The sequence below is a fragment of the Acanthochromis polyacanthus genome, chromosome 22, assembly GCF_021347895.1.
Source record: "Acanthochromis polyacanthus isolate Apoly-LR-REF ecotype Palm Island chromosome 22, KAUST_Apoly_ChrSc, whole genome shotgun sequence".
NCBI classification, from domain to species: domain Eukaryota; kingdom Metazoa; phylum Chordata; class Actinopteri; family Pomacentridae; genus Acanthochromis; species Acanthochromis polyacanthus.
In genome coordinates, this window is record NC_067134.1 from 3,595,843 (window position 1) to 3,623,842 (window position 28,000).

Below are 28,000 nucleotides of genomic sequence, written 5' to 3' on the forward strand. Positions count from 1 at the left end.
TTCATGTTAATATGTTTTGTCATTGTCGTGGTTTCTCTCTGATGTCCGTGATGTGCAGGTGAAGGAGAAAAGTCCGTGACACTGACTTGCTTAATAATAAGTTTATTATAAGGAAGAACAGCATCGATCAGACAGAGAGACTGTCTGGGAGGATCCGGCCAAATGAATCTCCCCGAACAGCAAACGGAGGTCACTTTTATATGTTTTAAACAAGTGGAACCATTGTCACAACATGTGATTTGTATCAGAAGACCAAAAAACAAGAGCCTCAATGATAAACCCTGTGGCGAAATCCATAGGATAATTCCCTAGACACAGGAACTACTACTACAACACCGAGTTCTTTCAACAAGAAGATACAATCCATTCTGACATATAGCACATGCCTAGCCACACCAACATCACTTGTCTCAAGTCATGAGAATCACATGTCTAACAGCACATCTGGTCAGATACTACAGTCATTTATGTGTCTTTACAGACTTTCTGACTGTAGACTCTCACTGTGAAATCGTGGCCTCAGCTCTGAAGTCCAACCCCTCCCATCTGATAGAACTGGACCTGAGTGAGAACAAAATCCAGGATTCAGGAGTGAAGCATCTTTCTGCTGGACTGCAGAGTCCAAACTGTAAACTGGAAGCTCTCAGGTCAGTTCACTGTTTTCAATATATTCAGTTCAAATCCTGGTTTGTGGTTCATAAATTTCCAGTGGAAGATTTGAATGAGACAAATCTATGAAGCTGATTTCCACAGAAGAAGAAGGTGATGGAAAAAATGAAAGAATGAAGAGATTTGATGTTGATCCTGTAATGAGAGAGTGGACTGAGGTCAGCAGATGTTACTGATGTGTGGACATGAATAGGTGGATGAATGTTGTGCTGACATGTGGATGATGTGTGTAGAAGGCTGACATGATGATGATCCACAATAAGAGAAGGACAAAGTCTCTCTGCTGGTTTTAGAGAAAAGCTGATTGATGAGGACAAAGTAATGTTGATCTGCACATTCAGAACCTGAACACATCTGATGGATCATCAATGATTTTATCTACATCTTTTATTCTTTATTCAGATTGATGTACTGCAGGTTGTCAGAGATCAGCTGTGATTCTCTGGTCTCAGCTCTGAAGTCCAACCCCTCCCATCTGGAACATCTGGACTTGAGTTGGAACAATCTGCAGGATTCAGGAGTGAAACATCTGTGTGGTTTTCTGGAGAGTCCAGACTGCATCCTGAAGACTCTGGAGTCAGTTCACTGTCTGTCTGTTACTGTTGTAGATCTGATGTGTTTAATGACAACTGAAGCTCATTTATGTTCAACAGAACTTCCATCCATGAAGCTGTAAATCTGCTGTGGTTCATATTTTCTGTTTTCTTTAGTGTGTTGAGACAAGAGACGAGTGTTTGTAGCAGAAAGTGTAGAAAATGTTCAGTGCTTGTCGTTAAAGTAAATCATGATGAAACTCTGAATGATTTTTTCGTAGTTTCTCTGATGTTCGTGAAGTGCAGGCGGAGAAGAATCGTCCGTTGACACTGACTTGCTTAATAATAACTTTATTATAAGGAAGAACAGCATCAATCAGACAGAGAGACTGTCTGGGAGGATCCGGCCAAATGAATCTCCCCGAACAGCAACTGGAAGTCACTTTTTTATGTTTTAAACAAGTGGAACCATGCCACAACATGTGATTCCTATTAGAAGACCAAAAAAACAACAGCCTCATTGATAAACCCTGTTGTGGAATCCATAAGATAATTTCCTAGACACAGAAACTCCTATCTAACACACCATTGAGTTCTTTCAGCAAGAAGATACGCTCCATTCTAATATACAGCACATGTCTCAGGTTAATGAACAGCACATGTCTAACAACACGTCTAGCATCACATGTCTCAGGAGAGATAATACAATTTCAAGAAGAAACTTTGTCTCCTCAACTCACATCTTTTATTCTTTATTCAGATTGTGGAACTGCAGTTTGTCAGAGATCGGCTGTGATTCTTTGGTCTCAGCTCTGAAGTCCAACCCCTCCCATCTGGAACATCTGGACCTGAATGGAAACAACCTGCAGGATTCAGGAGTGAAACATCTGTGTGGTTTTCTGGAGAGTCCAGACTGCATCCTGAAGGATCTAGGGTCAGACATCATGTTTTATTTGTGTGCTTAGATGAATGTGATGTGAAATTGTGGTGACACTATTGCGCCTATGAATTCCCAATCTTCTCTGTTCCAATTGTTCCAATTTCCCTCCTGGCCCCTGGTCCTCCTCTCCTCTGTCATGGTGCCGTAATGCTGCGGTCGCTCGGCCAATCACGTCGCTCGCTTGTTCCGAATTCTTCTGTCGAGTTTTTGGCAACCAATGGGAGAGCCCCGATTGTTCCAATTTGGTCACATGACTCGGGATTTCCCTAACACCACCGCGGCAGTTCAAATCGGCCCGCTGACGCTACTTTACCCGTTTAAACTCATTTATTTCTCTCTTTTAAAGGAAATAACCGCGCAGAATCAAAGTTTATGACAGACAACAGTCAGAATGACTTTCCTGCTGTGTGTTTTTAACCCGCTGTGGTGAATTAATGGAGTAAAGATGCAAAAATAATGTTAAAAATCGCAGTGGAGTTCATAAATTAATATTAATTGCAGTTTTATGAATGTGCCAATGTACAATAATATACATAGACACTGTATTGTTTAAACCAGATGGATTAAAGCTGTTAAACACTTGAATTCAGCGTCTGATTACATCTTAATGCACCACTTGACATTAATATTATTGTTAATATTAATACTTATATCCTTTCTGATCAGGATCAGTTCATGTGCAGCTAAAAACCTAATCACTGATCTATTGATCTGTCTTCTTCTGCTTTAATTAAATTGCTGGTGTCAAAAATATGCTGTGCTTTATCATTAGAACTGATTTTATGTGTATTTATTATGAAGCACTTCAAGCAGATGTTCTGCTGGGTCCATCAGAACCATCAGAACATCCAGAAATCACTGATGCATCCAGTAGTTGAATTCTTGTTGATACCACTGCATTCCTTCTGGTTGTGTCCCGGTATACAGATCTCCATGAAGCTGCTGGAACCTTCTGGATTAAAACCACCCTGTTGGCCTTTCAGTTCAGATGTTGAAGGCTGAAGACAGATTCTGATTTATGACAGTTTGTTGTTTGGTTCCTCTGTCTGACATGATCACGAATGAAAGAAAACTCTGCATCTTTTTGCAGCTCAGTAAAACACGTTAACACAAAGGTCAGAGGTCAACCTGATCATCAGGATCTATCAGTTGGATCCTGAGGTCTGAAGGTCAGCGTAGAACATGTTAGACAGGTCCCAGTTCTGGTTCCAGCAGGAATAAATTAAAAACACTGCATGAAATAGAAGAAAGAAGAAATAGAATAATAGAAGAAAGAAATGAATGAAATCAGAATCAACTCTGCAGGCCCAGTTTCACACAAAAATGACAAATCTGACTCTGGTGAGTCTCAGCTCTGAGTGCAGTAATCAGAGAAATAAACTAAGAACTGCAAATAAAGGAGAAAAGAAAGAAAGTACCACAATATAAACACATAAACAGCAGCATTTACGGTGTCTGTGTAAAGTGGGTTACTGAGAGAGGAGTGGTACATTTAAAGTAGTATTAATAGTACTGGTAGCAGTAGTAGTGAAAGTTAAAAATAAGTATTATAACTGAGGAGAAGGTGAGGACATCAGACTGTATAAATGTAAAAGTTAAATTCCTGACATGGAATAAGAGTTCTAGTAAAAGCTGATGTTCATTGAGAGGCAGATGGAGTCGAGAGGTTCTGGTTCTGGTTCTGCACAGTCTCCTGGAGGGAAACAGTCAGTTAATAGAGTAATAAATCAGAGTACATGCACATTGCTGCACACACACAGAGTACATGCACATTGCTGCATACGCACAGAGGACATGTGCATTGCTGCCCACACGCACAGAGGACATGTACATTACTGCACACGCACAGAGGACATGTATATTACTGCACACACACAGAGGACATGTATATTACTGCACACACACAGAGTACATGTACATTACTGCACACACACAGAGGACATGTACATTACTGCACACACACAGAGTACATGTACATTACTGTACACACACAGAGGACATGTACATTACTGCACACACACAGAGGACATGTACATTACTGCACAAACACAGAGGACATGTATATTACTGCACAAACACAGAGGACATGTATATTACTGCACACACACACAGAGTACATGCATATTACTGCACACACACAGAGGACATGTACATTACTGCACACACACAGAGGACATGTATATTACTGCACACACACAGAGTACATGTACATTACTGCACACGCACAGAGGACATGTGCATTACTGCACACACACACAGAGGACATGTACATTACTGCACACGCACAGAGGACATGTGCATTACTGCACACACACACAGAGGACATGCATATTACTGCACACACACAGAGGACATGTGCATTACTGCACACACACACAGAGGACATGTACATTACTGCACACGCACAGAGGACATGTGCATTACTGCACACACACACAGAGGACATGCATATTACTGCACACACACAGAGTACATGTACATTGCAGCACAGTACATGTATATCAGTATATACAGAGTACATGTGTGATTTATGTATGATTTTAATTTAGTTTTAACAGTTTGTGCACAAAGCATAACATCATGTACAGTGTAACAGCAGAGTGTTTTGAACGCGGCGCCGCCGCCGCTCGCACGTAACGGTACCGGTACCGTACGCGTCGCCGCTTCGTTTCGTCGGTCCCGACTCGCCCGGGCCGGCCGAACCGGCCGCGCGGAATCCGGCCGTCGCCTGGGATCGATCCGACGACCTCCCGCTCCGCGGGCGATCGCCGCCCCACCCCCCGCCGCCGCGCGCCGCTTTTCCCCCTCCCCCCCACCGAGAAGATTGGCCGCCATCCTTTGCGCCAGCCTCAGGCTGATCTTCTCTATCTTCTCCTCTTCAGTTCCAATTGACAGCAGCAACTCACAAGTGTGTTTTTATTGATGGAGCTGTCAGTTATTTCAGTAGTTTAGTTCATCAAATGTTGAAAACTGAAAAATGTTGATCCCAGTTTGTCAGAGTTGAAGGTGACGTCTTCAAATGTCTGGTTTTGAACCATAAACATTTTGAAACCACAAATATTCAGTTTAATGTGGTAGAAAACATAAAGTGTTGACAGTGAACAAAGTAGAACCAGTTTGATGTTTTACTGTGAGAAATGACTGAAACCATGAAGGAAATGTTTCTGATGTTTTGTTCATGGACTCATCCAACAGTGGACTGATAGTTTCAGCTGGAATTGAAGCTGTTTTTCATCCTGAGAGACAGAAACTAATATTCAACATCTGCTGGTTGAACTCTTGGATGAAGCCGTGTGATGTTTTAGAAAGTGAAATGTTCAAATCCAAAACACCTCCATTGACAGATAAATTGTGACAGTTGATGAACAGTTCAAGTCATTTATCAAGAACAATGGGAACATTTTCTGCTTCAGTTTCTGCTGATTTTCTTTTTTCCATGAAAGAAAGGGGCAGCATGGCTCAGTGGGTTAAGTGGCCGTCTTGTAACCGGAGGGTTGTCGGTTTGATCCTGGCCTGGAGAGCTCATGTCGAAGTGTCCCTGAGCAAGACACCGAACCCCTAACTGCTCCTGATGGGTCGTGGTTAGCACCTTGCATGACAGCTTCCTCCATCAGTGTGTGAATGTGATGTATAATGTAAAGCGCTTTGGGTATTGCTTCAGGTAAAGTGCTTTATAAATTCAGACCATTTTCTCTGGTTTATGTCATTCGAAGTGAAGATGTTTGTGTTTGAGAAAACAGTTTGAAGACGTCACCTGGTCTTCTGAAAACTGTGATGGACACTTTCCACTATCAATGACAGATGGATCAATAATGAAGTCATGTGAATGTAGAGTCCTGATTGAAACGTCTCCATGGTTCCAGAACATGAAGATATTTTAGAGTCTGGAGCCTCATTTTGTCCATGTTTCCTTCTTGTGTGTTTGTGTGACTCTGAGCAGAAAGTGAAATAAATGTCAGAGTGTGTTTCCTTGTGTTTGTTGCTCAGCATGAGTTTGTGTGGATGGAGCCACTGGTGGAGCTGCAGAGTTTAGAGCTGAAGTCACTCCGTCTTTATTGAAGCAGCAGCATTTTGTCATTAATATTAATGAGAGCTCTTCTTCACTGCTTCTGTTGGACTGTTTGAAGCTGCATCCTGTTGGCTTCAGCTGTTTGGAGTTTCCATTTTCTGAACTTGGACATTCTGAAGCTTCTTCATCTCTGAACTCATGATGAAACTCTGAATGATTTCAAGCAGGAACTTTGTCTCCTCAACTCACATCTTTTATTCTTTATTCAGATTGGTGAACTGCAGTTTGTCAGAGATCAGCTGTGATTCTCTGGTCTCAGCTCTGAAGTCCAACCCCTCCCATCTGGAACATCTGAACCTGAATGGAAACAACCTGCAGGATTCAGGAGTGAAACATCTGTGTGGTTTTCTGGAGAGTCCAGACTGCATCCTGAAGGATCTGGGGTCAGACATCATGTTTTATTTATGTGCTGAGATGAATGTGATGTAAAGTTGTGGTGACACTAAACTGCAGCCATCAGGCTGATATTCTCTGTCTTCTACTCTTCAATTCAAACTGACAGCAGCAACTAACAGTTGTTTTTATTATTGATGGAGCTGTCAGTTATTTCAGTAGTTTAGTTCATCAAATGTTAAAAACTGAAAAATGTTGATCCCAGTTTGTCAGAGTTGAAAGTGACGTCTTCAAATGTCTGATTTTGAACCATAAACATTTTGAAACCACAAATATTCAGTTTAATGTGGTAGAGAACATAAAATTTTGACAGTGAACAAAGTAGAACCAGTTTGATGTTTTACTGGATAAATGACTGAAACCATGAAGGAAATGTTGCTGATGTTTTGTTCATGGACTCATCCAACAGTGGACTGATAGTTTCAGCTGTAATTGAAGCTGTTTTTCATCCTGAGAGACAGAAACTAATATTCAAAATCTGCTGGTTGAACTCTTGGATGAAGCCGTGTGATGTTTTAGAAAGTGAAATGTTCAAATTAGGGATGTCCGATAATATTGAATCGCCGACATTATCGGCCCGATATTGGCGTAAAAATGCATTCTCGGTCAATATCATTGTCATTTTTTTTTGCCTATCATGAAAACCGATAAAATAATGCCTCGATTTTGCCGACATTTACCGGCGTGCAAATGATCACATCATCAAACTGCGTCCTGAAGCGTGTAAACCATAGATATGAAGAGTAGATACGCCTTCGCACTGCAGCAGCCGGCTAAGCGATGTGCCTACTTGGCGGCCATCTTGGAGGGGGCAAAGTTCCCATTCAAAGCAATGCATGTACATTGAAAATAAATCATAAAAAATACATCATTTGCTCATTTCTCAACCGATTTTCTTGTGGTCTACTTTATTGTCAACGACAAAACGTGCTATTGATGGAGAATATTTGATCTGAAAAAAACCCCACAGAAATAGTCTTCCTTCAAATGTAGCCTGCAATTTTAGTTGCATAAGGTCAAAGAATCACTTAATAGTTGCGCTTTGTTTCTGTTATTTAATTCACTTATTGTTCCATATCTGACATATTGTATTGAAGTGTGGGGAAATGCCTGTAAGACTTATATTGAACCGCTCTTCCTTTTACAGAAACATGCCATTCGAGTCGTTAACGGAAGTGGATACAGAGACCATACAAAGCCAATATTTGTAAAATTTAAATCCTTAAAATTTAATAAATTGGTTGAATTCAATCTTCTCAAAACAATGTATAAAGCTCACAAAAAAACATTGAGAGAGAATTTGCAAAACAGATTCAAAAAGAGAGAAATTCAGTACAAACTAAGAGGAACTAAAGTCTTTTTGAAATCTGAGTCAGGCACAAAACCAAAAGAAAGAAGCATCTCAATCCAAGGCATCAATCTGTGGAACAATCTGAATTCTGAAATTAAAATGTCTCAGTCGATTTGTATTTTTAAGAAAAGAGTGAAAGAGTTGTTACTGAAGAGATACGATACTTGTGAATAACCGGAAATTGTTTTCTTAGATCATGTTAAATGTTGGTTAAAATGGCTGTGTGTGACAGCCAAACAGTACTGAAATGTGGAAAAAATGTTATTGATAAGGGGCCGATACTATAAGCTACAGTTTCCCTCTGCTCCTTTTCATTCATTTAATAGATGCTGTGTTGCATTGTTTTTAATGAATGAAATAAAATAAATAAATAAAGTACAAAGAACTGAATTAGCCAATATACTGGAGACCAAAGCTATTTAATTTTAAGTTTAACATTGTTTGGTAACATTTCAATTATTTGAGAGCAGTCCTAAAGAATTGCCTGTAATCCCAATCATAAAATGGGTTTGGAGGAATAACATAGATGCTAATCTGTATTCGAGTTAGGCTTTATAACTACTATTGGTAGTATTGGTGGTATTAATAGTAATGCAACTACTAGTGGTAGTAGTGGTATACCAACTACTGCTGCTAATACTGTCACTGCTACTACAACTTGTAATACTATTACACATGCTAATACTAGGGGCTGCACAGTGTCGTAGTGGTTAGCACTTTCGCCTTGCAGCAAGAAGGTCCCGGTTCAAATCCTGGGGTGGGCCTGGGATCTTTCTGCATAGAGTTTGCATGTTCTCCCTGAGCATGTGTGGGTTTTCTCCGGGTACTCCGGCTTCCTCCCACAGTCCAAAAACATGCTGAGGTTAATTTATTACTCTAAATTGTCCGTAGGTGTGAATGTGAGTGTGATTGTTTGTCTGTATATGTAGCCCTGTGACAGACTGGTGACCTGTCCAGGGTGTCCCCTGCCTTCACCCGAGTCAGCTGGGATAGACTCCAGCACCCCCCACGACCCTAGTGAGGATAAAGCGGTGTATAGAGAATGGATGGATGGATGCTGATACTACTTCTAGGACTCTAACAGCGACTTATACTACTACTGCTGCTTGTACTTTTCGTATTACTACTACTGCTTGTACAGCTATACTACATCTACTATTAATCATCTGGTATTTGGTTGTTAGCCCGTGTTAGTGTGTTGCTAGTGGCTAACTAATTAGCTCTCATACACTCTCAACAAGATTAAATAATGAAAAAAGAGCCAGAAACTATTATATATAAACTATTATAAACTATATATATATATATATATATATATATATATAATAAAACTGAATTAATATTCCTCAGAGATAACATTACAAAAACTATTCTTACCTGTGGAAAGTTATTCCAAGTTTCCTTGTCTTGATCGTCCGACGTAGTGTGCAACTGTATGCCGCACAGTGAGCCGGCATTCTTCTTGTTTTCGTTTTTGTGCCACTGACATCAATGGAAAACGCTGAAACTTTGCCCCTACTAGCTTAGTGTGTCTGTGGGCACGCCGCTCAGAGGGCTCATATCTGTGGTGTAAACAACCATGCCGAACTTCTGGCGTTTGGCTAAAAAAAAGAAGACAGGACGACATTGCCAGTTGAGTTCGTCTACCAATGGAATGAGGGGATTTTGCTCTCAACCAAACTAAAATCACTAGCCAATGGAAGTAGAGTGGGGGCGGGTCTTAGAAAGACGTTGAGATCCAGCTGCAGGTGACTCCATTGTTGTCATGGTTATAGTGACGCAGTGATACAGAAATCTTTAACAAATTTGTGGATTCAGGCTATAAGCCGCATCACTGCTAAAATCTAATCACTTGGTCCTTGTGTCATTTATAACCTTCCCTGAAAATTTCATACAAATCCATTCTTCCATTTTTGTGAGTAATGTTGCTCACAGACAAATAGACGGAAGGACAAATGTACGCTGATCGTCACATAACTCTGCTGTATTCCTTGGCAGAGTAAAAATAAATGGCGCTTTGTGTGGTTGGAAGAGTTAAACAGAGACAGAAAGCCCTTTGGTTGCTTTTGTGAAAAACTGAAGGAATCTGGTGCTTGCTTCTGTACCATGTGTTCACAAAAACCTCATGCTGTAACTAGTGGCAAAAAGTGCTGCCAAGCCACGAGTCTGACCCACAGAGCTGCTGTCTGCTCTGATACTGACAACTGGTTTACTGGGAGCAACAGTCACCACTGAGGTATCGGCATCAGACTGACCGGGTTTGAGATTTAAAAACACGCGTGTGCTCGTTGATTGCAGAACACGACTTGTCCTTCACCAGATCTCAGCCACTTGTTAATCTGTGTAAAAAGTTGGCTGAAGATAAAATGTTTTCTCTTGTAGTATCTGATCTGAGACATGCATTCCTTAATAAGTTAGTAGAATGGAATCTGTTTTGTCTGTTGTAGTATCTGACCACAGATGGAACCTGAACTACGTGTGACTAATTTTACCCATAGCATTGGAATGTGTTTGTCAGTCCCATCTGGAGCACCCATGTCTAGCTAGAAGATGGATGGGTCCTTTGGGATTGCAGAGCCGAGGGGTTCTATTCAAGGGTGCTCTTGTTTTTGAGTAAGGGGTCTTCAAACATGAACCAGATGTTGCAATTCTATCCTTCACCAGAAGGTATTAAAGCGGCCTGACTTCTTTGTTCGAGGAGGAATCGATTGGCGGGCTCCTCCACAGGCAGACCATGGGCCTGATTCGAAGCTGTCTTTATCATTCTGTGAGATTCTTTTTGGCTGTGAATCCTCCACAGGCAAACCATGGGGCCTGTTCAGATGCTGTTTTTTTATAATAAAATCATATTAAAAGCAACAGTGTCACCGGACGTGTTATTCAACCTCAGCACATCTAAGAGAAACTATCCATCCATTCTCTATACACCGCTTTATCCTCACTGGGGTCGCGGGGTTGCTGGAGCCTATCCCAGCTGACTCGGACACCCTGGACAGGTTGCCAGTCTGTCGCAGGGCTACATATACAGACACACAATCACACTCACATTCACACCTACGGACAATTTAGAGTGATCAATTAACCTCAGCATATTTTTGGACTGTGTGAAGAAGCTGGAGTGCCGGGAGAAAACCCACGCATGCACAGGGAGAACATGCAAACTCCCAGGCCCACCCCAGGAATTGAACCAGAGATCTTCTTGCTGCAAGGCGAAAGTGCTAACCACTACTCCACTGTGCAGCCCGAAGAAAAACCACAATAGTCTAAACTGTCCGTGTCAAATCAGCATGTTGGTTCCATAAATACACATGGCATAGCACCAACATTTAAGAAAAAATTTCAGAAAAAATAAAAAATGTGTGTTTTCATTGAATATTGATGAAGCCACTAGACAGAACATGGACACAATTCTTCATGTGCTTGTTTGTTTATTTGATGATGATGAACCAGAGGAACTCAACATCTAGCAACCAGAAAAGTGAACACTGCCTCAATGCTGATGGAAGAAGTGAAAGATGTCAGAAAGAAAGAAGAAATAGATAAAAATAGATAGCTTACCAGTTCTTGTAGCACAGTAAATGTTTTTTTGAATTGAACTGTAGTTGTCTGTAGTAAAGTCTATTTGTTTATTTTCTATTTTCTTATTTGTGTCTGATTATTTCAGTTACCAATTCTTAGAGTATTTTAATGTTTTTGTTGTTATTATTTGAACTGAAATATAGTTTGCTCTTACAAACTATATTTTCATTGATTTTTATTTTTTGTGCTGCAGCTGTTTACATATTTCAGAATAAATAGTGCACATATTGTTAAAAGGTGAATCAATGTCCTTTTTCCATGTCTTTTACTGAGTAGTTGCTAAATAATATATTCACACCATGTTGTAGTCAGATGGAGTACCTACCACCACCTACTGATCTTTGTAGTGTTGCTATAATCTGCATTCTGAGGTTCTGAATGCAGATATTTCCATTTCTTATTAATTAGCGAGATTGTACCCCGACCCCCACCCAAAAGCAAAATAAAGTTCAGATTTTGGACTATTTTTCACTTTAAGCTCTGCAAGTGTGTCTGCAGTAACAAGCTTGCTGTGCCTGACTAACAACATGTCTGTGGTTTGGAAGTATTTCCAAGTCCACATATATTGGTATCGGTTGATTTCGGAATTGGAAATTGAGAGTTGGACAATATTGGAATATCGGCTTTCAGCAACAATGTCAATATCGGACATCTCCAGTTTAAATCCAAGTTTCCTTGATTGGCAGCAAAAGTTGAACAGTTGATGAACAGTTGAAGTCATTTATCAGGAGCAATGGGAACATTTTCTGCTTCAGTTTCTGCTGATTTTCTTCTTTTCTCTGGTTTGAGTCATTTGAAAGTGAAGATGTTTGTGTTTGAGAAAACAGTTTGAAGACGTCACCTGGTCCTCTACAAATTGTGATGGACACTTTCCACTATCAATGACAGATGGATCAATAATGAAATCATGTGAATGTAGAGTCCTGATTGAAATGTCTCCATGGTTCCAGAACATGAAGATATTTTAGAGTCTGGAGCCTCATTTTGTCCACGTTTCCTTCTTGTGTGTTTGTGTGACTCTGAGCAGAAAGTGAAATAAATGTCAGAGAGTGTTTTCCTTGTGTTTGTTGCTCAGCATGAGTTTGTGTGGATGAAGCCACTGGTGGAGCTGCAAAGTTTCAGAGCTGAAGTCACTCCGTCTTTATTGAAGCAGCAGCATGTTGTCATTAATATTACAACAAGTCCTCAAATTCATACGACCCCATAGGTCGTTTGCACCATGCACCGGAATACGACCAACGCGGTTGTATGAACGTATGTGCCTCTACGGGGAAAACGAACGCATTACGGGATTTAATTCGCGAAACGGCTTTTATCTCACTTTCCCAGCACGGGTTTAGGGTTATGGTTAAGGTTAGGGATAGGGATAGGGACAGGGATAGTGTTAGTTAGTTAAAACTTTGTTCATGGTGACGTTTCAGCTGACACACCGGAGTGTCAATATTTACTCAACTGCTAGAGGTCGGAAACGTCAAAACGTAACATGTGGTCGTAATACGGGCGTGTACAGACGACCTATGTGGTCGTTTTTCTTTTGAGGACAGGCTGTAATATTAATGAGAGCTCTTCTTCACTGCTTCTGTTGGACTGTTTGAAGCTGCATCCTGTTGGCTTCAGCTGTTTGGAGTTTCCATTTTCTAAACTTGGACATTCTGAAGCTTCTTCATCTCTGAACTCATGATGAAACTCTGAATGATTTCAAGCAGGAACTTTGTCTCCTCAACTCACATCTTTTATTCTGTATTCAGATTGGAGCGCTGCAGTTTGTCAGAGATCAGCTGTGATTCTCTGGTCTCAGCTCTGAAGTCCAACCCCTCCCATCTGGAACATCTGTACCTGAGCTACAACAATCTGCATGATTCAGGAGTGAAACATCTGTGTGGTTTTCTGGAGAGTCCAGACTGCATCCTGAAGGATCTGGAGTCAGTTCACTGTCTGTCTGTTACTGTTGTAGATCTGATGTGTTTAATGACAACTGAAGCTCATTTATGTTCAACAGAACTTCCATCCATGAAGCTGTAAATCTGCTGTGGTTCATATTTTCTGTTTTCTTTAGTGTGTTGAGACAAGAGACGAGTGTTTGTAGCAGAAAGTGTAGAAAATGTTCAGTGTTAGTTGTTAAAGAAAACGAATGTTTGTAATTTGTGCCAGAGTCACATCTGGATCCAGAAGATCTTCTGAACTCAGATCAGTTTGAAGTGACAAAGTTTAGTGAGTAAAGTAGAAATATTTCTTTGGTTTGTGTTGAGTTTTATTTGACTGATCCTGATCCTGTTGATGATGCAGCATGTTACTGATGTGTGGACATGAATAGGTGGATGAATGTTGTGCTGACATGTGGATGATGTGTGTAGAAGGCTGACATGATGATGATCCACAATAAGAGAAGGACAAAGTCACTCTGCTGGTTTTAGAGAAAAGCTGATTGATGAGGACAAAGTAATGTTGATCTGCACATTCAGAACCTGAACACATCTGATGGATCATCAATGATATTATCTACATTGTTTATTCTTTATTCAGATTGGAGTACTGCAGGTTGACAGAGATCAGCTGTGATTCTCTGGTCTCAGCTCTGAAGTCCAACCCCTGCCATCTGGAACATCTGGACCTGAGTAGAAACAACCTGCAGTATTCATCAGTGAAACATCTGTTAGATCTTAAGGAGAATCCAGACTGCAGCCTGAAGACTCTGAGGTCAGTAGAAGGTTCCATCAGTCTCTGCTGCTTCCAGCAGTTTTCTACTAAACACAGTCAGTATCAAAGCAAAGATCCAGTGTCTCTTGTAAACCTGCAGCTTCTCAGTGAAGCTGTGAGAGCAGAATGGAGACAGAAACACAGAGACAGCAGTCAGCCAATCAGAGGAGCCACAAGCTTGTTGTCATGGTGTGTTTGAGTGGATGTGAAGCCGTCTGTTGTTGTGTTGAGGAAATAAAGCTGATTCCAGCTGTCAGCCTTCCAGATGTGCAGAGACAGTGGTCCTCCTTCATCAGAGTGTCCATCAGATCTGATCTCACTGTTTGTTGTCTCATTTCAACAGTGATCAGCTGATCAGTCTGATGTTTGTCACAGCTCTGAGATCAGTGAGACTGAAGCCTTCAAACCAGCAGCTCTTATTTCACAGCAGCATCATCACATGTAGGAACCATGAGGTGTTTCTACAGAGCAGAAGCTCTGCTCAGGTCCAGCAGTCACATCTGGATCTTTTCTGTTCCTGAATACCAAGTATGCAAGTCTGAACTTGATGAGAACTTATCTTGGTTCATGTTCAAACATGAGCGTACTTGATGACATCACCACCTCATCTCATCTGAACGATTATCTTTACCGTGAAAAACAACAAAATGGAATCAGATATAAAAACACAGCCTTATATGTTCATGTTTTAATACAACAGTTTATACAGCAGTTAATGTATGCATGCATTCAGGTTTGTCTTATTGTTATAAATCTTCAATTCATCTTTAGAGGCGTTGATTTATTGACAACTGAACTGAAACTGTCACAGGGCAGTTGGGACTGGTTTTATTGTTTGTTTAGAGATTTATTTTTGCATGTGTCGCATGCGCGCATGTTTTCTGTGGTTTGAGTTGTTGGTGTTTTGAGTTGTATTGCATGTTTTTGATTATTGGTGTTTTGAATTTTGTCTTTGATTTTTGGGTGTCCCACTGCCTGTGAACACCTCTGATGAGGTAATGTGCTGCACCTGCCAGGTTCTCCTGTAGCACACTTCAGTCACAGAGGCTTCAAGTTGTGGTCGACATCGTGTGCGTTTATTTTCAGCCATCAAAACAGCGATACAGCTTCCTTTTTCAGTTTCTACTTCTACTACTTCACTTCTTCGCGCACCTGTGTAATATCCAATAAGCTCCCCCTTGTGGTGAGAAGTATTAACAACAATGGTTATCTCATCTGCCCAGATTGCCCACAACCTATGCAGACACAGAAGAGCTTCAAATACAAACACTACACTGACCCAACCACTGTTGCTACAAATGTAAAGATGAACAACAAATAAACAATAAACAAATAAACAAATAAACAATACATACAGGGGTGCCTGTGTTTCCACACTTCTCTGCACTCTCCCCTCCAAAATGAAATGGCGTCCTGACATTGAGGTTTTCAATTCACATTATGATCTAACAGTGCACACATGGTGTGAATGCAAAGCATAAGGAAGTTCATGACTATAAAGGAGTCAGAGTTCATAATTGTCCTTTAAGATGCACGACTGCAACCAGTCCATCACATGACACTCATCTCCTGTTAATGTCACATGTTCACAGCAGATGTTATTGTGCACGATAACCTTCCGCTGCCACCTCCGCCATGAGCGCGGGAATCTGGCACAGTTTCTAAGGTCACCTCACTGTCTGACATTTTAAGTAATAAGTGCGTTAATCATTTAGATGAACTGTACAACAAAAGTGATACTGATAACATACTGAACCTATTACAGCATCCCTCATAAGGCTGTTCTCTACTCAACCTGTGATGTGGTTGGCTGCCCTAGCCTGTGGTAAGTGAACATTAACTTTGGTTTTCTTATTCTGAAAGGATACTGTCTCTGTGGAACAGGAGGATCATCATGGTCGTCTTCTTCATCAGCAGATACTGGTTCGGGAACCTGCTCTTCCCTCTGCGTGTGTGAGGTCTCAACATTCTGTTCTGATGTCTCGATCACTTCTTCCTCCGGTTCCGTCTCTTGCCTCATGCTGTCCTCTCTGTGATGCTCATCTGCCATGTCGGTACCTCTGTCGAGATGGAACTCCTGTGCCTCTGCCCTCAGAGTACTTTCCACTCGTCTGTCGGACCCCTGTTTCCAAAGATGGATTGCCAGTTGTCCTCATCATCATCTCCTGAGCTTTGTCCGTCTTCCTCATGCCTGTGTTTAAAGTTTTTCTTCCTCTTTTTTCCAGGTTTGGGAGGTGAGACCATTGTTTCAGCAGGAAGGAAGTCACATGGCAGTATTAGATTTCTGTGCATGACTCTCACACGTCCCTTTCCACCTTCTGGAGTGAGTTCGTACACAGTACTGTCTGGGTGCTTCCTCTGTGTGACAACATATACTCTATCCTCCCAAAATGATCTCAGTTTTCCAGGACCACCTTTTTCATTCAGGTTCCGGACTAGAACTCTGCATCCAGGTGACAACTCAGCACCATGCACTTTGCTGTCATAAAGTGCTTTTCCTCTCATTCTTTCCTGACAGGCTGATTTGGATGCCAGCTTGTAGGCTTCAGTCATCCTTGTTCTCCACTTCTCAGCGTAATCTCTGTGGGATGCGCTCTGGTCTTTTGCTGTGAGAGCAAACATGAGGTCAATGGGCAGTCTGGGGTTGCGACCAAACAGAAGAAAATACGGTGCATAGCCAGTAGCTTCGTTGTGTGTGCAATTATAAGCATGGATCACTTTTGGCAGTGAGGATTTCCAATCTGTCTTAGCAGTCTCTGGCAGGTTCCTGAGCATGGCCAAAAGTGTTCTGTTGAACCTTTCCACTTGGCCATTCCCCTGCGGGTGGTAAAGCATAGTTCTGGATCCCTGCACTCCACTGAATTCCTGAAGCCTGGCAAACAGCTTATTTTCAAATTCTTTACCCTGGTCGTGATGGAGTCTTGTGGGGAACCCAAATCGTAGCACAAAATCTCCATATATTTTCTCTGCAGCTGTTCTAGCTGCTTTATTGTGGCAGGGATAAGCCTGAGCAAAATGTGTGAAATGATCCATCACAACCAGGATGTATTCATATCCTCCCTTACATTTCTCTAAGTGTAAGAAATCAATAGAAACCAGCTCAAAAGGATATGTTGTGATGACATTTACAAGTGGAGCTCTGGTTGGTCGGTTTGGGCGTTTGTTCTTCAGGCAGCTGCAGGCTCGTGCGACATAATGCTCAACATCTTTTTGCATGTGCGGCCAGTAAAAACGGTCCCTGATGAGATTTACAACTCTTTCCATCCCAAAGTGGCCCATATCTTCGTGGAGTTCTTTGTAAATCAGCTGATGGTACTTCTGAGGCAGAAGTAGCTGTGAACGACTGGCCGACTTTCTGTACATCAGTCCATCGTCACCGAGATGCAGTTTCTGTTTTTCCCTCACCAAGGCTGTTATTTTCTTGTTTTGCGGGCATTTTCCATACTTTGGCCACTGCTTTGACGTCACATATTTGAACACCACTCCAATCACAGGATCCTCTTCTTGAACATTTCTCAGGACTGCTTTAGGGATCACTGTTGTCACCTCATTACTCTCCTCTTCTAAAGCAGTAGCAATGGTCACAGGACAGAGCCAGGGGTCACTCTCTTGCGAAACAGTGACAGCCTGCGTGACACTGCTCATCACATCAGGCAGTACAGCTTCCGTGCATGTTGACATGTACTGCTCCATGTTCATAGGCATGCCATCAGCATCTCCATTAATTCTGTCAGGGTGGTACTTGATGGAGAACTGAAAATCAGCGAGCTCAGCTACCCATCAATGAGTGGTTGCATTCAGTTTGGCTGTAGTGAGCACATATGTGAGGGGATTGTTATCTGTATAGACTGTGAATGGTGGTGAATAAAACAGTCCTTGAACCTCTCACATATGACCCACTTCATAGCCAGGAATTCCAGCTTCCCCGAATGAAGGTGGTAATTCTTCTCTGGGGCTGTCAATGTTCTGGAATCATATGCAATCACCACTAATTTTCCTTGCTGTCGCTGATAAAGTACTGCCCCGAGTCCTCCCTGTGAGGCATCACAATGCAAGGTGAAGGGTTGTTCAAAGTCAGGATACCCTAACACTGGTGGCTGAGAGAGAGAGTCAATTAGTTGGCAGAGTACCTCTTGATGTTCTGCTGACTATGTGACAGAACAAGATGACAGTCGCTGGCCTCCACCACCTGGCTGTCTCTTTCTGTCTCGTCTGTTTTGTCTGTTCTTTTCCTTTACTGGCCTATCTGTGGAGAGAAGGACATAGAGAGGCTTGGCAATACGTGAGAAATTTGGGATGTAACTGCGATAGTAAGATATAAATCCCAGTAACTTCCTTAACTCCCCAGCTGTGGTTGGTTTCCGTTGCTTCAGGGCCTGCACTGGAGCAATGTCTGCGCGGTCCATTGTGTGCCCATCTTGTGTGACCAGCCTCCCTAGAAACCTCACTTGGTTTTTAAATATGTCACATTTCCTGGGAGTCAGCTTGACTCCGTGACGTTGATAACAGCGTAGCACACTCCTCAGATCATTTAGGTGGTCTTCAAATGTCTGAGAATAGACTAAGTTGTCATCCAGGTAAGGCAAACATATCTCATCCCTAAGGCCTGTCAAGCACTCCTCCATCGATCTCTGGAATTCTGCTGGTGCAGAGGACAATCCAAAAGGGATGCGCACCCACTTATACAGGCCCCAGGGTGTGATGAAAGCAGTGAGAGGACGGCTTGACTCTTCCAGGAAGCCCTGGTGATATGCCTTCCCTTGATCCAGGACTGAAAACCAAGAGCTTCCTTTTAAGCTATTGAGCATATCTTGTATGCGGGGTATCGGATGGCGGTCAGGGATGGACTTTCTATTTAACTCTCTATAATCTATGCACAGACGAAGACTTCCATCCTTTTTCCGCACACAAACGATAGTACTGGAGTATGGAGACTTAGACTTTGTGATCCAACCTCTGTTTAACAAGTCTTCTAAGTACTCTTTGACTTCTTTATGCAGGGGCTTCGGTACTGAAATATATGTACGTCTTACAGGTGTAGGGTTACTGAGACGAATCTTGAGCTGCAGGGAGGGGATACTGCCCACATCATGTTCATCTTGAGCAAAAGCTCCACATTCCTCCCTTAAAAGCTGTCTGACCTGCTGCTGTTGGGGTAGAGGAAGGTGACTGAGAGGTGACCTATTCTGACTCTCATCTCTTCCTTCATGTTTCTGTGTCTTTTCCCCGTTTCCTGTTTTAGGTGCTGGTGTCTGTTCTACATTTGGGGTATCTGCCTCTGTCTGATGGACTCTGACTGGTTTTTTATCTGCAGGATAGACAGTTTTAACCCACTGTGTCTGTCCTAGTATGGTTCTTGGGGGTAACAGGATGTCATGTGTAGTGCCGTTTGTAACCGGAATGGCAACACGTGACCGGCTCCCTCTCTGCAGACGCACTACCCCCTCTTCCACTCTTAACCCCTCTGGTAACAGAGCTGGTGGACGGGGTTCAAACGAGACGTCTTGTTGCTCTGTGAGTATGACTGCTCTAACATTGCACTTCACTGTTCTTGTCTGGCCTGCTGGGATAGATGTGCTCTCCCTACCCAGTTTTACTGCGCCTTCACCACACCCATCATCTCCCCTTCTCATTACTTTCAGAAACACCTCAGCTTTCTTACAGTCAAATGAGAATGCTGCGCTGACTGCTTCTGTGGTTTGATGCCTCTTGCCAGTACATATTCGATCACATTATACCCAATGATTGGCTGCTCTGCCACCCCATCTTCATCTGAGACCAAAACTGGTACTAGGAGTTCGAGCTGCTCTGCATTCTCTGATGGTAACTTAAATGTGATTTCAACCCAACCAACAAAAGGAAATGGAGTCTGATTAACTGCCCGTGCATTTAAGAGGTCTGGATCTACAAGCTCAGCTAAATCCCTGACTGTAGCATGTGGAATTTGCTGCTGTCTCCACTTTTCATTCATGAGACAAACCTGTGACCCAGTGTCCCACAAAGCCTTGGTTTCAAACTCATCTATCAGGCAAGTGATAATGTACTTTTTCCCTACTAGGCCGAGGAACTTCGCCTTTTGCTTGGGGGAAACAAGGTTAACACTAACTGCTTCATTTCCTGGTGCAGCATTGTTCTGTGCTCTCACTTTTGCCTCTATGCGCTGGATACTGTCAGTTACTAGCTTGTACATGTTTCTAACATGTTCACCATCATTGTCTTTATCTTCTCCAGAGGGCTGTGTCGGGATGGCTGTCACCTTGTTAGCTGATATATCTACCTGTCCAGATCTGTCAGCATTTCTCCTTCCAGATCTACAGCCTCGAGATAGATGACCACTTTGTCCACATTTGAAGCAATGGTTGATGGTTGCACTGTTCTCCTTGGTTGTTGGTTTGGCAGGTCCTGCAGGCACGTCTCCCGCTTGCTCGCTGCTGCCCAGAGGATCTAGGAGACTCAGAAATAACTCTTTTAATTTCCTCCACCTCTCCTTTTAACTGCTTTATGGCATCGAGCAGTTCAGATTCTGCACGGGTCACCGGTGGCTGTGCCTGGGCTGCTTTACCTTTTGTGAATGCGGGGGATGCACGTCCTGGACCACCCACTGCTGCCACTGTAGCCTCTGGAGTTGTGTATGTTTCTGCCTTGATTTCTCTGACTTTTAGGTCTTTACTGTTCTTCTTGAATTTCTGTTGCCTTTCCCACTCAAGGCTAGCTGCCTCATTTGTTTTTGCAGTTAACACATCATCAGTGACGGTTGCATAATCCAGGTAAGTTTTGAGCTGATATTTCATGTTGTCACTAAGGAGTCCTGTCCCCACTGCTCTAAGGAACTTCTTTTGCACTAGTTCACGGCTGTACTGTTCATCTGCACCAGGTTCTCTTGATGCAACTAACAGTCTCTCTTTTAGCTCTATAGCTCTGAATAGGAAGTTCTGGGGCGACTCATTGCCGTCCTGAGTGATGTTTATCAGGCGAAGGTACAAGTCAGTCGAGCTATCCTCTTTATAATGACCCTTTAGGATGGTGCGCAGTTGGACAAGAGTGAGGTCCGACTTGATCTCTAACATGTCACGCAAACTCAAGCCTGGCCTTATGGCTCTTACCACTGCTTCAATTATTTCTGCCTCGCTGTGGTTTCTCCTTAGCCCCATATCAATCTGGTGGATCAAGTTAGAGTATGATAATTTATCTTTCTGGCCTCTTTCTCCAATTTGACCATTGATCTTGAACTCCCTCCGAATGGTCACTTCCGGTGGTTGGGAGGCTATTGAGGGTGCTTGTGGACGAAACAACACATTGCTAGCAGGCTGTGTGGTTACTTTGTTGGTCAGCCTTGCTATTTTCTCCTCAAATTTTTTTGTATAAGCGTGAAAACTCAGTTGCATTGCCGCATATTGTTCCTGGAGACTAGCTAACGTGGCAGCATCCTTACTAGCTCCGTCTTCGTCAGCCCCAAGTAACTGTTCGTCGCGTACTTTCATTTCTTTTGCAGCTGCTATCAACCGGGACAAAAATGCAGACGCCACCTCCTCTTCTTCATCGTCTATAGCTGTATCCGCCGCTTGGCTTATTAATCTTACCAGTGTGTGCTTCTTAGCCCCTTTCTCGGTAGCAATTTTAGCATTGAGACACACCTCTTGTAGCTGCTCACACTGTAGCTGCACCATGGACTCACTCAACTCGTCCTGCAGTCTCTCCAGCTTCATCGCGCTGCGGTCTCTGCTATGTCGCTCTCAGAAGCACCACTGATCCCACTTCTGACACCAGATTTGTAACACACTTCAGTCACGGAGGCTTCAAGTTGTGGTCAACATCGTGTGCGTTTATTTTCAGCCATCAAAACAGCGATACAGCTTCCTTTTTCAGTTTCTACTTCTACTACTTCACTTCTTCGCGCACCTGTGTAATATCCAATAAGCTCCCCTTGTGGTGAGAAGTATTCACAACAATGGTTATCTCATCTGCCCAGATTGCCCACAACCTATGCAGACACTGAAGAGCTTCAAATACAAACACTACACTGACCCAACCACTATTGCTACAAATGTAAAGATGAACAACAAATAAACAATAAACATATAAACAATAAACAAATAAACAATACATGCAGGGGTGCCTGTGTTTCCACACTTCTCTACACTCCCTTCCTCCTTATAGGAGCCAATGGATGGCAGAGAAAGAGGCTCGGGACTGGAAGGAGAGGGCTATAAAAGTTTGTGTAGGATGACAGAGTGGCAGGAGAGCGACTAGAGAGAGGACAGTCGGAAAAGAGGGGACAAGAAGAGGTGGCCCGAGGCTGGGGACCGGGGTAGGAGGGAACGCCGAGGCGAAGCAGATAGAGACCCGGAACGTTACGTGGCACACTCGCAGCGGCAGGGCGGTTTGCTCTGCCTGGGGTGTGAGTATCCCTTTGGGTTTTACCATAACGTTCTGGGGTGTGTATATCCCCGGGAGAGGGTTGATGATAGGAGACGTCCGTACTGGCAGTGGGTTTGTGTTTCACAGGTGGCCTTCAAGAAGAAGAGTCCGGGCCCAGAGGAAGACTGCTGGACGCTGAAGCTTCTGCACCTCGTGTACCTTACCCCCGGTCCCCCCTGAAGTTTCTTCACCTCGTGTACGTTGCCCCCGGTCCCTCTGGATTTTAACGATGGAAGAGAGCAGAGAACAGAGTGATCGGAGACACAGCTGGAACGGGTGGATAAGCGGAGGGAGCACGAGTCTGGAAACGGAGGCAGAGAGGAACGCCGAGGCAAAGCCGGAGAGAGACCCAGAATGTTACAACACGACACACTCGCAGTGGCAGGGCGGTTAGCTCTGCCTAGCGTGTGAGTATCCCTTTGGGACTTTTTAGTAACATTCTGGCGGGTGTGCGTCTTCGTGGGAAGGTGGGTGGTGAGAGAGACTTCCGTACTGGCAGTGGGTCTGTCTTGCAGGTGGTTTCCCTGGACACGAGTCCAAGCCCAGGAAGGAGGTGACTGGATCCCGCAACTGCTGAACCGCGTACTCCTTACTCCGAGCTCCCTGGATTTTAACAATGGATTTTAACACAGAGACTATAGGTTTTATTGGACTTCCACCTTGCCGGCTGTCAGTTCAGGTGACGTTATCTAGAAGTGTGTACTAGGGTATTGGCATATGAAGAAACTATTCCTGTAATTAAATGATTGTTTGCACCGGAATCTTATTTTTCTGCCCTCTGTTATAATCATCGCTGATAAGGTGCTCCAACCCGATTGGTAAAGAACCTAGAATGAAACCTTTGCAATATTATTGATTTGCTCATTCTTTATTCACACCCGTCTTATTCTCAGTTCTATCAATGGATCATAAAAATGTTTCTGAAACTGACCACTGAAAAATATTAAACCTTCACCAGGACTCCTCATGATGTAGAACTGTTTTATAGGAGCACATGTTTTATCTGAATACAGCTCATAAACAGGAATGGATGGTTTACAGTTTTATTAATAACACTAAAATACATGAATCTACATCCAGAGCTGATGTTTGTCCTCCAACATCCAGAAGTTTATAGTCTGACAGATACACAAACATCACTACACTTTAATGTGATCACCAGGACTTCTGGATGCTGAACATCATCACTGATTAATGAGAGACGATTTCATGTCAGCTGCTTTATTCAGAACCTGAACACAGGTGAACTCCGACAGGTTAACTCCTACAGGTGAGCTCCTGCAGACAGTGGTGTAGTCTAGTTTTTTCTAGTGGGTATACTCCGCCCTCATAAACCAAAGCCAGGTCAGGTTCTCATATATGTGCACTCATGCACGTACACACACAGCAGCAGCAGCAGCAGCAGCTCCTTTATTTCAAACTACCAATTAGATACTTATAGACATTATAGCGTCAGCAGCTCCTCCTCCTGCCATCAGGTAGACCTGATGTTTCCTCTTCATCAGGTAGAGCTGATGTTTCCTCTTCATCAGGCTCCCTTTCCTAAACTTTAACCTTAGCTCCAGCTGTAGTGTTTCCTAAAGTGGCAGTATTCACAGGACAAGCAACAAGCTTATTAAAACACTGAAATAGTTTAATTTGGCTTTGGTTCCTTTTTGTTATTTGTTCTCTACTGACTGGTGTTGGAGCATTAGAGGTTGTTGACTCATGTCCTTCTTCTTCTAAGCCAGAGTTATTCAACTGAAATTCAGAAAGGTCCAGTCAGCAAAGGTCCAGAACATCATATTTTCTAACTTGAGTTACTGTGATATATGCTGATGTAACCTGGTAGTTTTAGAGTCTGCCTGTAATCAAAAACTGACCGTCAAATAAATTCAGTACGGTTCAAAAACATTTTGACATTTATTAATAAATAACTTTTTATGTAACTGTATATCTAAAAAATAAAGTGTAGAACTTTAAAAAAAACATGGCTGAACAACCTGAACCAACTTATATACATCTTTAACAATACATAAATCTCATAAATGTAAACATTTGAACCCTTTTACATACACTCCCCTTATATCTCTGCTTCTTAATAGGAGAACTGAGCTGCTGCTTGTCCTGTCAGTGTTTTGAATCATGGCCTGAATGGTGTCAGATCTGTTCTCAAACATATCTAGAGGAGCTCATTGGTGAGTCTGGAATGACATTTAGTTTTGATTTTGTTCATAGTTGAGAAAGCTGCCTTACAGCTGTATGCTGAGCCAAACATGTGACCACAGTCTGTCCTCTACTGGTGTGTAATGAGCAAAAGATACGACTCTAAGAGCCGATGCTTTGTAGTGAATCTGAAGAGCCGACTCCCAACTTATTTAATGGAGTATGGAGTTGAACACTGTCCTAGCAGAAAACATGTTACTGGATCCTAGATTAAAGAAGCTTGCCTTCAGTGACAACAGAGCTTTTGATGAGTGACTTCAGAGAATAAGAGCAGCAGCAGCAGCCTGACACCTCCACCATTAGAGGACCAAGTGGAGGAAGAACCTCAAACTTCTGTGTGGAGCCTCTGTGATGGAAGAGCTACAGGAGATGATTCTAATTGTAATGGAGGATCATATCTAGAGGAAGCCCTCATCCAACCAGCAGATGACCCACTGAGCTGGAGCAGGACAAGGCCTCAGTCTGCCCCACCTGGTGAAGGTGATGGAGGAGAGACAACTTCTTCCATCTGAGAGAATCTTCTCAAAAACAAGGCAGATATTCACTGAAAGAAGAAATGGTATCAGCCCATCCAAGCTCAGCCATCTGATTTTTCTGAATGTCAGCCTGCACTGAGGACATTTATACTGTTTGAATACTGAGTCTGGTTCTGGTTCTGTTCTGGTTCTGTGGGTTCATGTGCAGAGTTTTGTTCATTTGTGCAAAAAAAGTTTGAAATATTAAACAAAAGTAAGAATGTCTGTTTTTGTAACAGAACAAATGCACAAATGAGTCAATTATAAGGCTTCTCATAAAAACACTGAATGAAAAAGAGTTTGTCAAAACACAAATGATTCATATTTGCCAGGTTAGGCTAAAACATGAGGCTACACAGAATAATAAATTAGGAGCCGTTTGGGAGCCGAAAGAACCGGCTTTTCTTTGAAAGCAGTGCCAAAAGCTCTCTGAAAAGAGCCGAACCATCACTACTGTCCTCCTCTCTGTCCCTCATCTCTCAGCTGCTTTTTGAAGGCAGAGCTGCGATGCAATGCGTCATTGGCTGAGTAGCGTCACGTGGGATGCCTGAACTCGTACATAATTGGTCTGTGTTTCTGAGCTGATAGACCAATGACAAACACTGGAAAGCTGCACCGATAAAATAGAAGCGACCTGTCAAATTTTTGAAAATTTTCTAGTGGGTATATGGCGTATACCTGCGTATCACGTAGACTACACCCCTGTGGACAAGTATGCATACTGAGAAATGGAGGTTGTGTCTGATTCCATCCAGATGTGCTGACTGACAGCCTCCATGTTGGTTTGTCAGCTGAAACTTGAGGACCAGATGAGATGTTGCTGCTCTTTATCCTGATGAGCTGCTGATCAAACTCATTGATCTCCTCTCTTCTTTCTTCTCTCTGCAGATGGGAGTGATGCTGATCAGGATGGTGTTTGTGGTGAGAGGATGAAGTGTGTCCTGATGATCCAGAGGTTGAAGCAGCAGCAGCTGGTGTGTAGAGACTCTGACTGGACCATGTCACTGGGAGGTGGACTGGGAACCAGTGTAAAGTGTGTTGTTATCACTGTGTAGTTTAGTGTTGCAGCTCCACACTGTGAATGATGGAGAACTGCAGTTAATGTTGACATGAAACGTTGGAGGTTGATGTCAGGTTGCAGAGTGTGCAGTAAGTTTCAGGATGTTTGTGTCAGTGCAGGATTATATTTCAGTTGACTTTCTATTTCCAGCTGCAGTCAAAGTTGTTGAGCTTCTCTACCTGCAACACATTGAGCTGATGAGAACAAAGTGTCCTGGAAACATGTCAGCTGAAGCCTTGGAGCCCAGAGAGAGTTTAACGAAGCACATTTTACTGGGTTTTGATCACATCATGTTGAGGAGACAAACAGCTCTGAAGATGAATCCAGTTTAGTCCTCAAAGGTCCAGAAGCAGCTTGTTGAGCTCAGAGTTCATATTTAATGTCAACATCCTTTGACCTTTCTGAGCTCCAGTAAATGTTTCTTCTAGTTTCTCTCTTCTTCACCTTCACTCGGTTCCTCATGTTCAGAAGCTTCCAGATCACTGATATTCTTTGTTTTCTGAGCTGCTGCTTTCTTTAAATCCCTCCAAAGATTTTAACTGGGATTAAATCCAGGACTGAAACGAACCTCCAGGACTTTCCAGGAAGGATTCCTGAAGCAGGCTTTGGTGGACGTTTGCTTTGGATGCTGGTCCTGCTGAAAGTCCAGTGAGCTTCAGTTTCCTCACATTGTTCTTGTAACTGTCCTGGTGTTTGAGAGAATCCATGCTGCTGCTCACATGCTCCAGTTTAGCAGCTTCAGAGCCACCAACAGGACTGTTGATGCTGTTCTTCTGGTCCTTCTGCCTCCAGACGTTCTGCCCAAACGGTCCACTTTAGTCTCATCAGTCCATCAGACTCCCACAACTCTGCTTTGTTCCAACATGAAGATCTTGTTGTTCAGTGTTGTCAGACTTTAGTTTCTGCCTTCATCAGGTCCTGCAGCTCTTGACCAATAAAACAGGTTTTCTACCAGCTGCTGCTGTCAAACATCTGCTTCCTCTTGGACAGATTTTGTCCAGTCTGATTCATTGACTCAGTTCATCCACATGAGATTTCTCCTGCTCCATTCTTCAAATGAGCCAGAAAATCTTCAAGTCTTCATCAACACTCAGTCTCCTGGTGAACTCCAAGTATTTTCTATCCTCAGACTTAATAAAGAACAAAACACCAAAGTCAGAGTCCAAGTCAGTCAGAGTCAGATGAAGTCTGAGATTTACTGTCATTTCAGCTCCATGCAGCAAACAGAGGCTGGTTCATGAACACAGACTCTGATTCTGAGCTGAAAATCCACTTTTTTACCCTCTGACTGATATCTGTCCACTTGGAGCCTCAGTTCCAGGTTTTCAGTCCTTCATCTGTTTCTGGGGATGTTCCAGCGTTATCTTTTAGTTTATCATGACCTCATCTTTGGTAATGATTCAGTCTAACATTTTTACAATCATAATCATGAAACATAATCCTAAATCATCTTGTAAATAAAAATAAAGGCCTTTATGCTTTTAAATAAAATTTGTCTGCACACTTGATAGAATTGATTCTTGTCATGACTTTATTTTGTTTTTCCACTAAAATATTGATGGGATAAACAC

At 42.7% G+C, this 28,000-nt stretch overlaps 2 protein-coding genes across 3 annotated transcripts in view; both read left to right on the top strand.

Moving 5' to 3' along the window:
• Window positions 1-28,000, top strand: part of LOC127531938 (NACHT, LRR and PYD domains-containing protein 12-like) — a 452,657-nt gene that overhangs the window by 110,255 nt on the left and 314,402 nt on the right. The window lies entirely within an intron of this gene.
• Window positions 30-27,992, top strand: LOC127532020 (NACHT, LRR and PYD domains-containing protein 14-like). Of its 2 annotated transcripts, XM_051943030.1 has the most exons (7): window positions 30-647; window positions 1,072-1,245; window positions 1,963-2,136; window positions 6,421-6,594; window positions 13,283-13,456; window positions 14,058-14,231; window positions 26,258-27,992. In XM_051943030.1, exons 1-7 carry the CDS (start codon window positions 418-420, stop codon window positions 26,265-26,267), a joined length of 1,110 nt encoding a protein of 369 aa, XP_051798990.1. In that variant the 5' UTR covers window positions 30-417; the 3' UTR covers window positions 26,268-27,992. The 2 variants fall into 2 exon arrangements, with proteins under 2 accessions (XP_051798990.1, XP_051798991.1); XM_051943031.1 differs by lacking the exon at window positions 1,963-2,136 and having other exon boundaries at window positions 26,258-27,986.

Bases quoted from the DNA above. Each gene is read 5' to 3' on its own strand.
- LOC127532020 (XM_051943030.1), top strand. From the start codon at position 418: ATGAGAATCACATGTCTAACAGCACATCTGGTCAGATACTACAGTCAT. The intron at 2,137-6,420 runs GTCAGACATCAT...TTCTTTATTCAG, and splicing joins TGCATCCTGAAGGATCTAGG to ATTGGTGAACTGCAGTTTGT. The intron at 13,457-14,057 runs GTCAGTTCACTG...TTCTTTATTCAG, and splicing joins TGCATCCTGAAGGATCTGGA to ATTGGAGTACTGCAGGTTGA.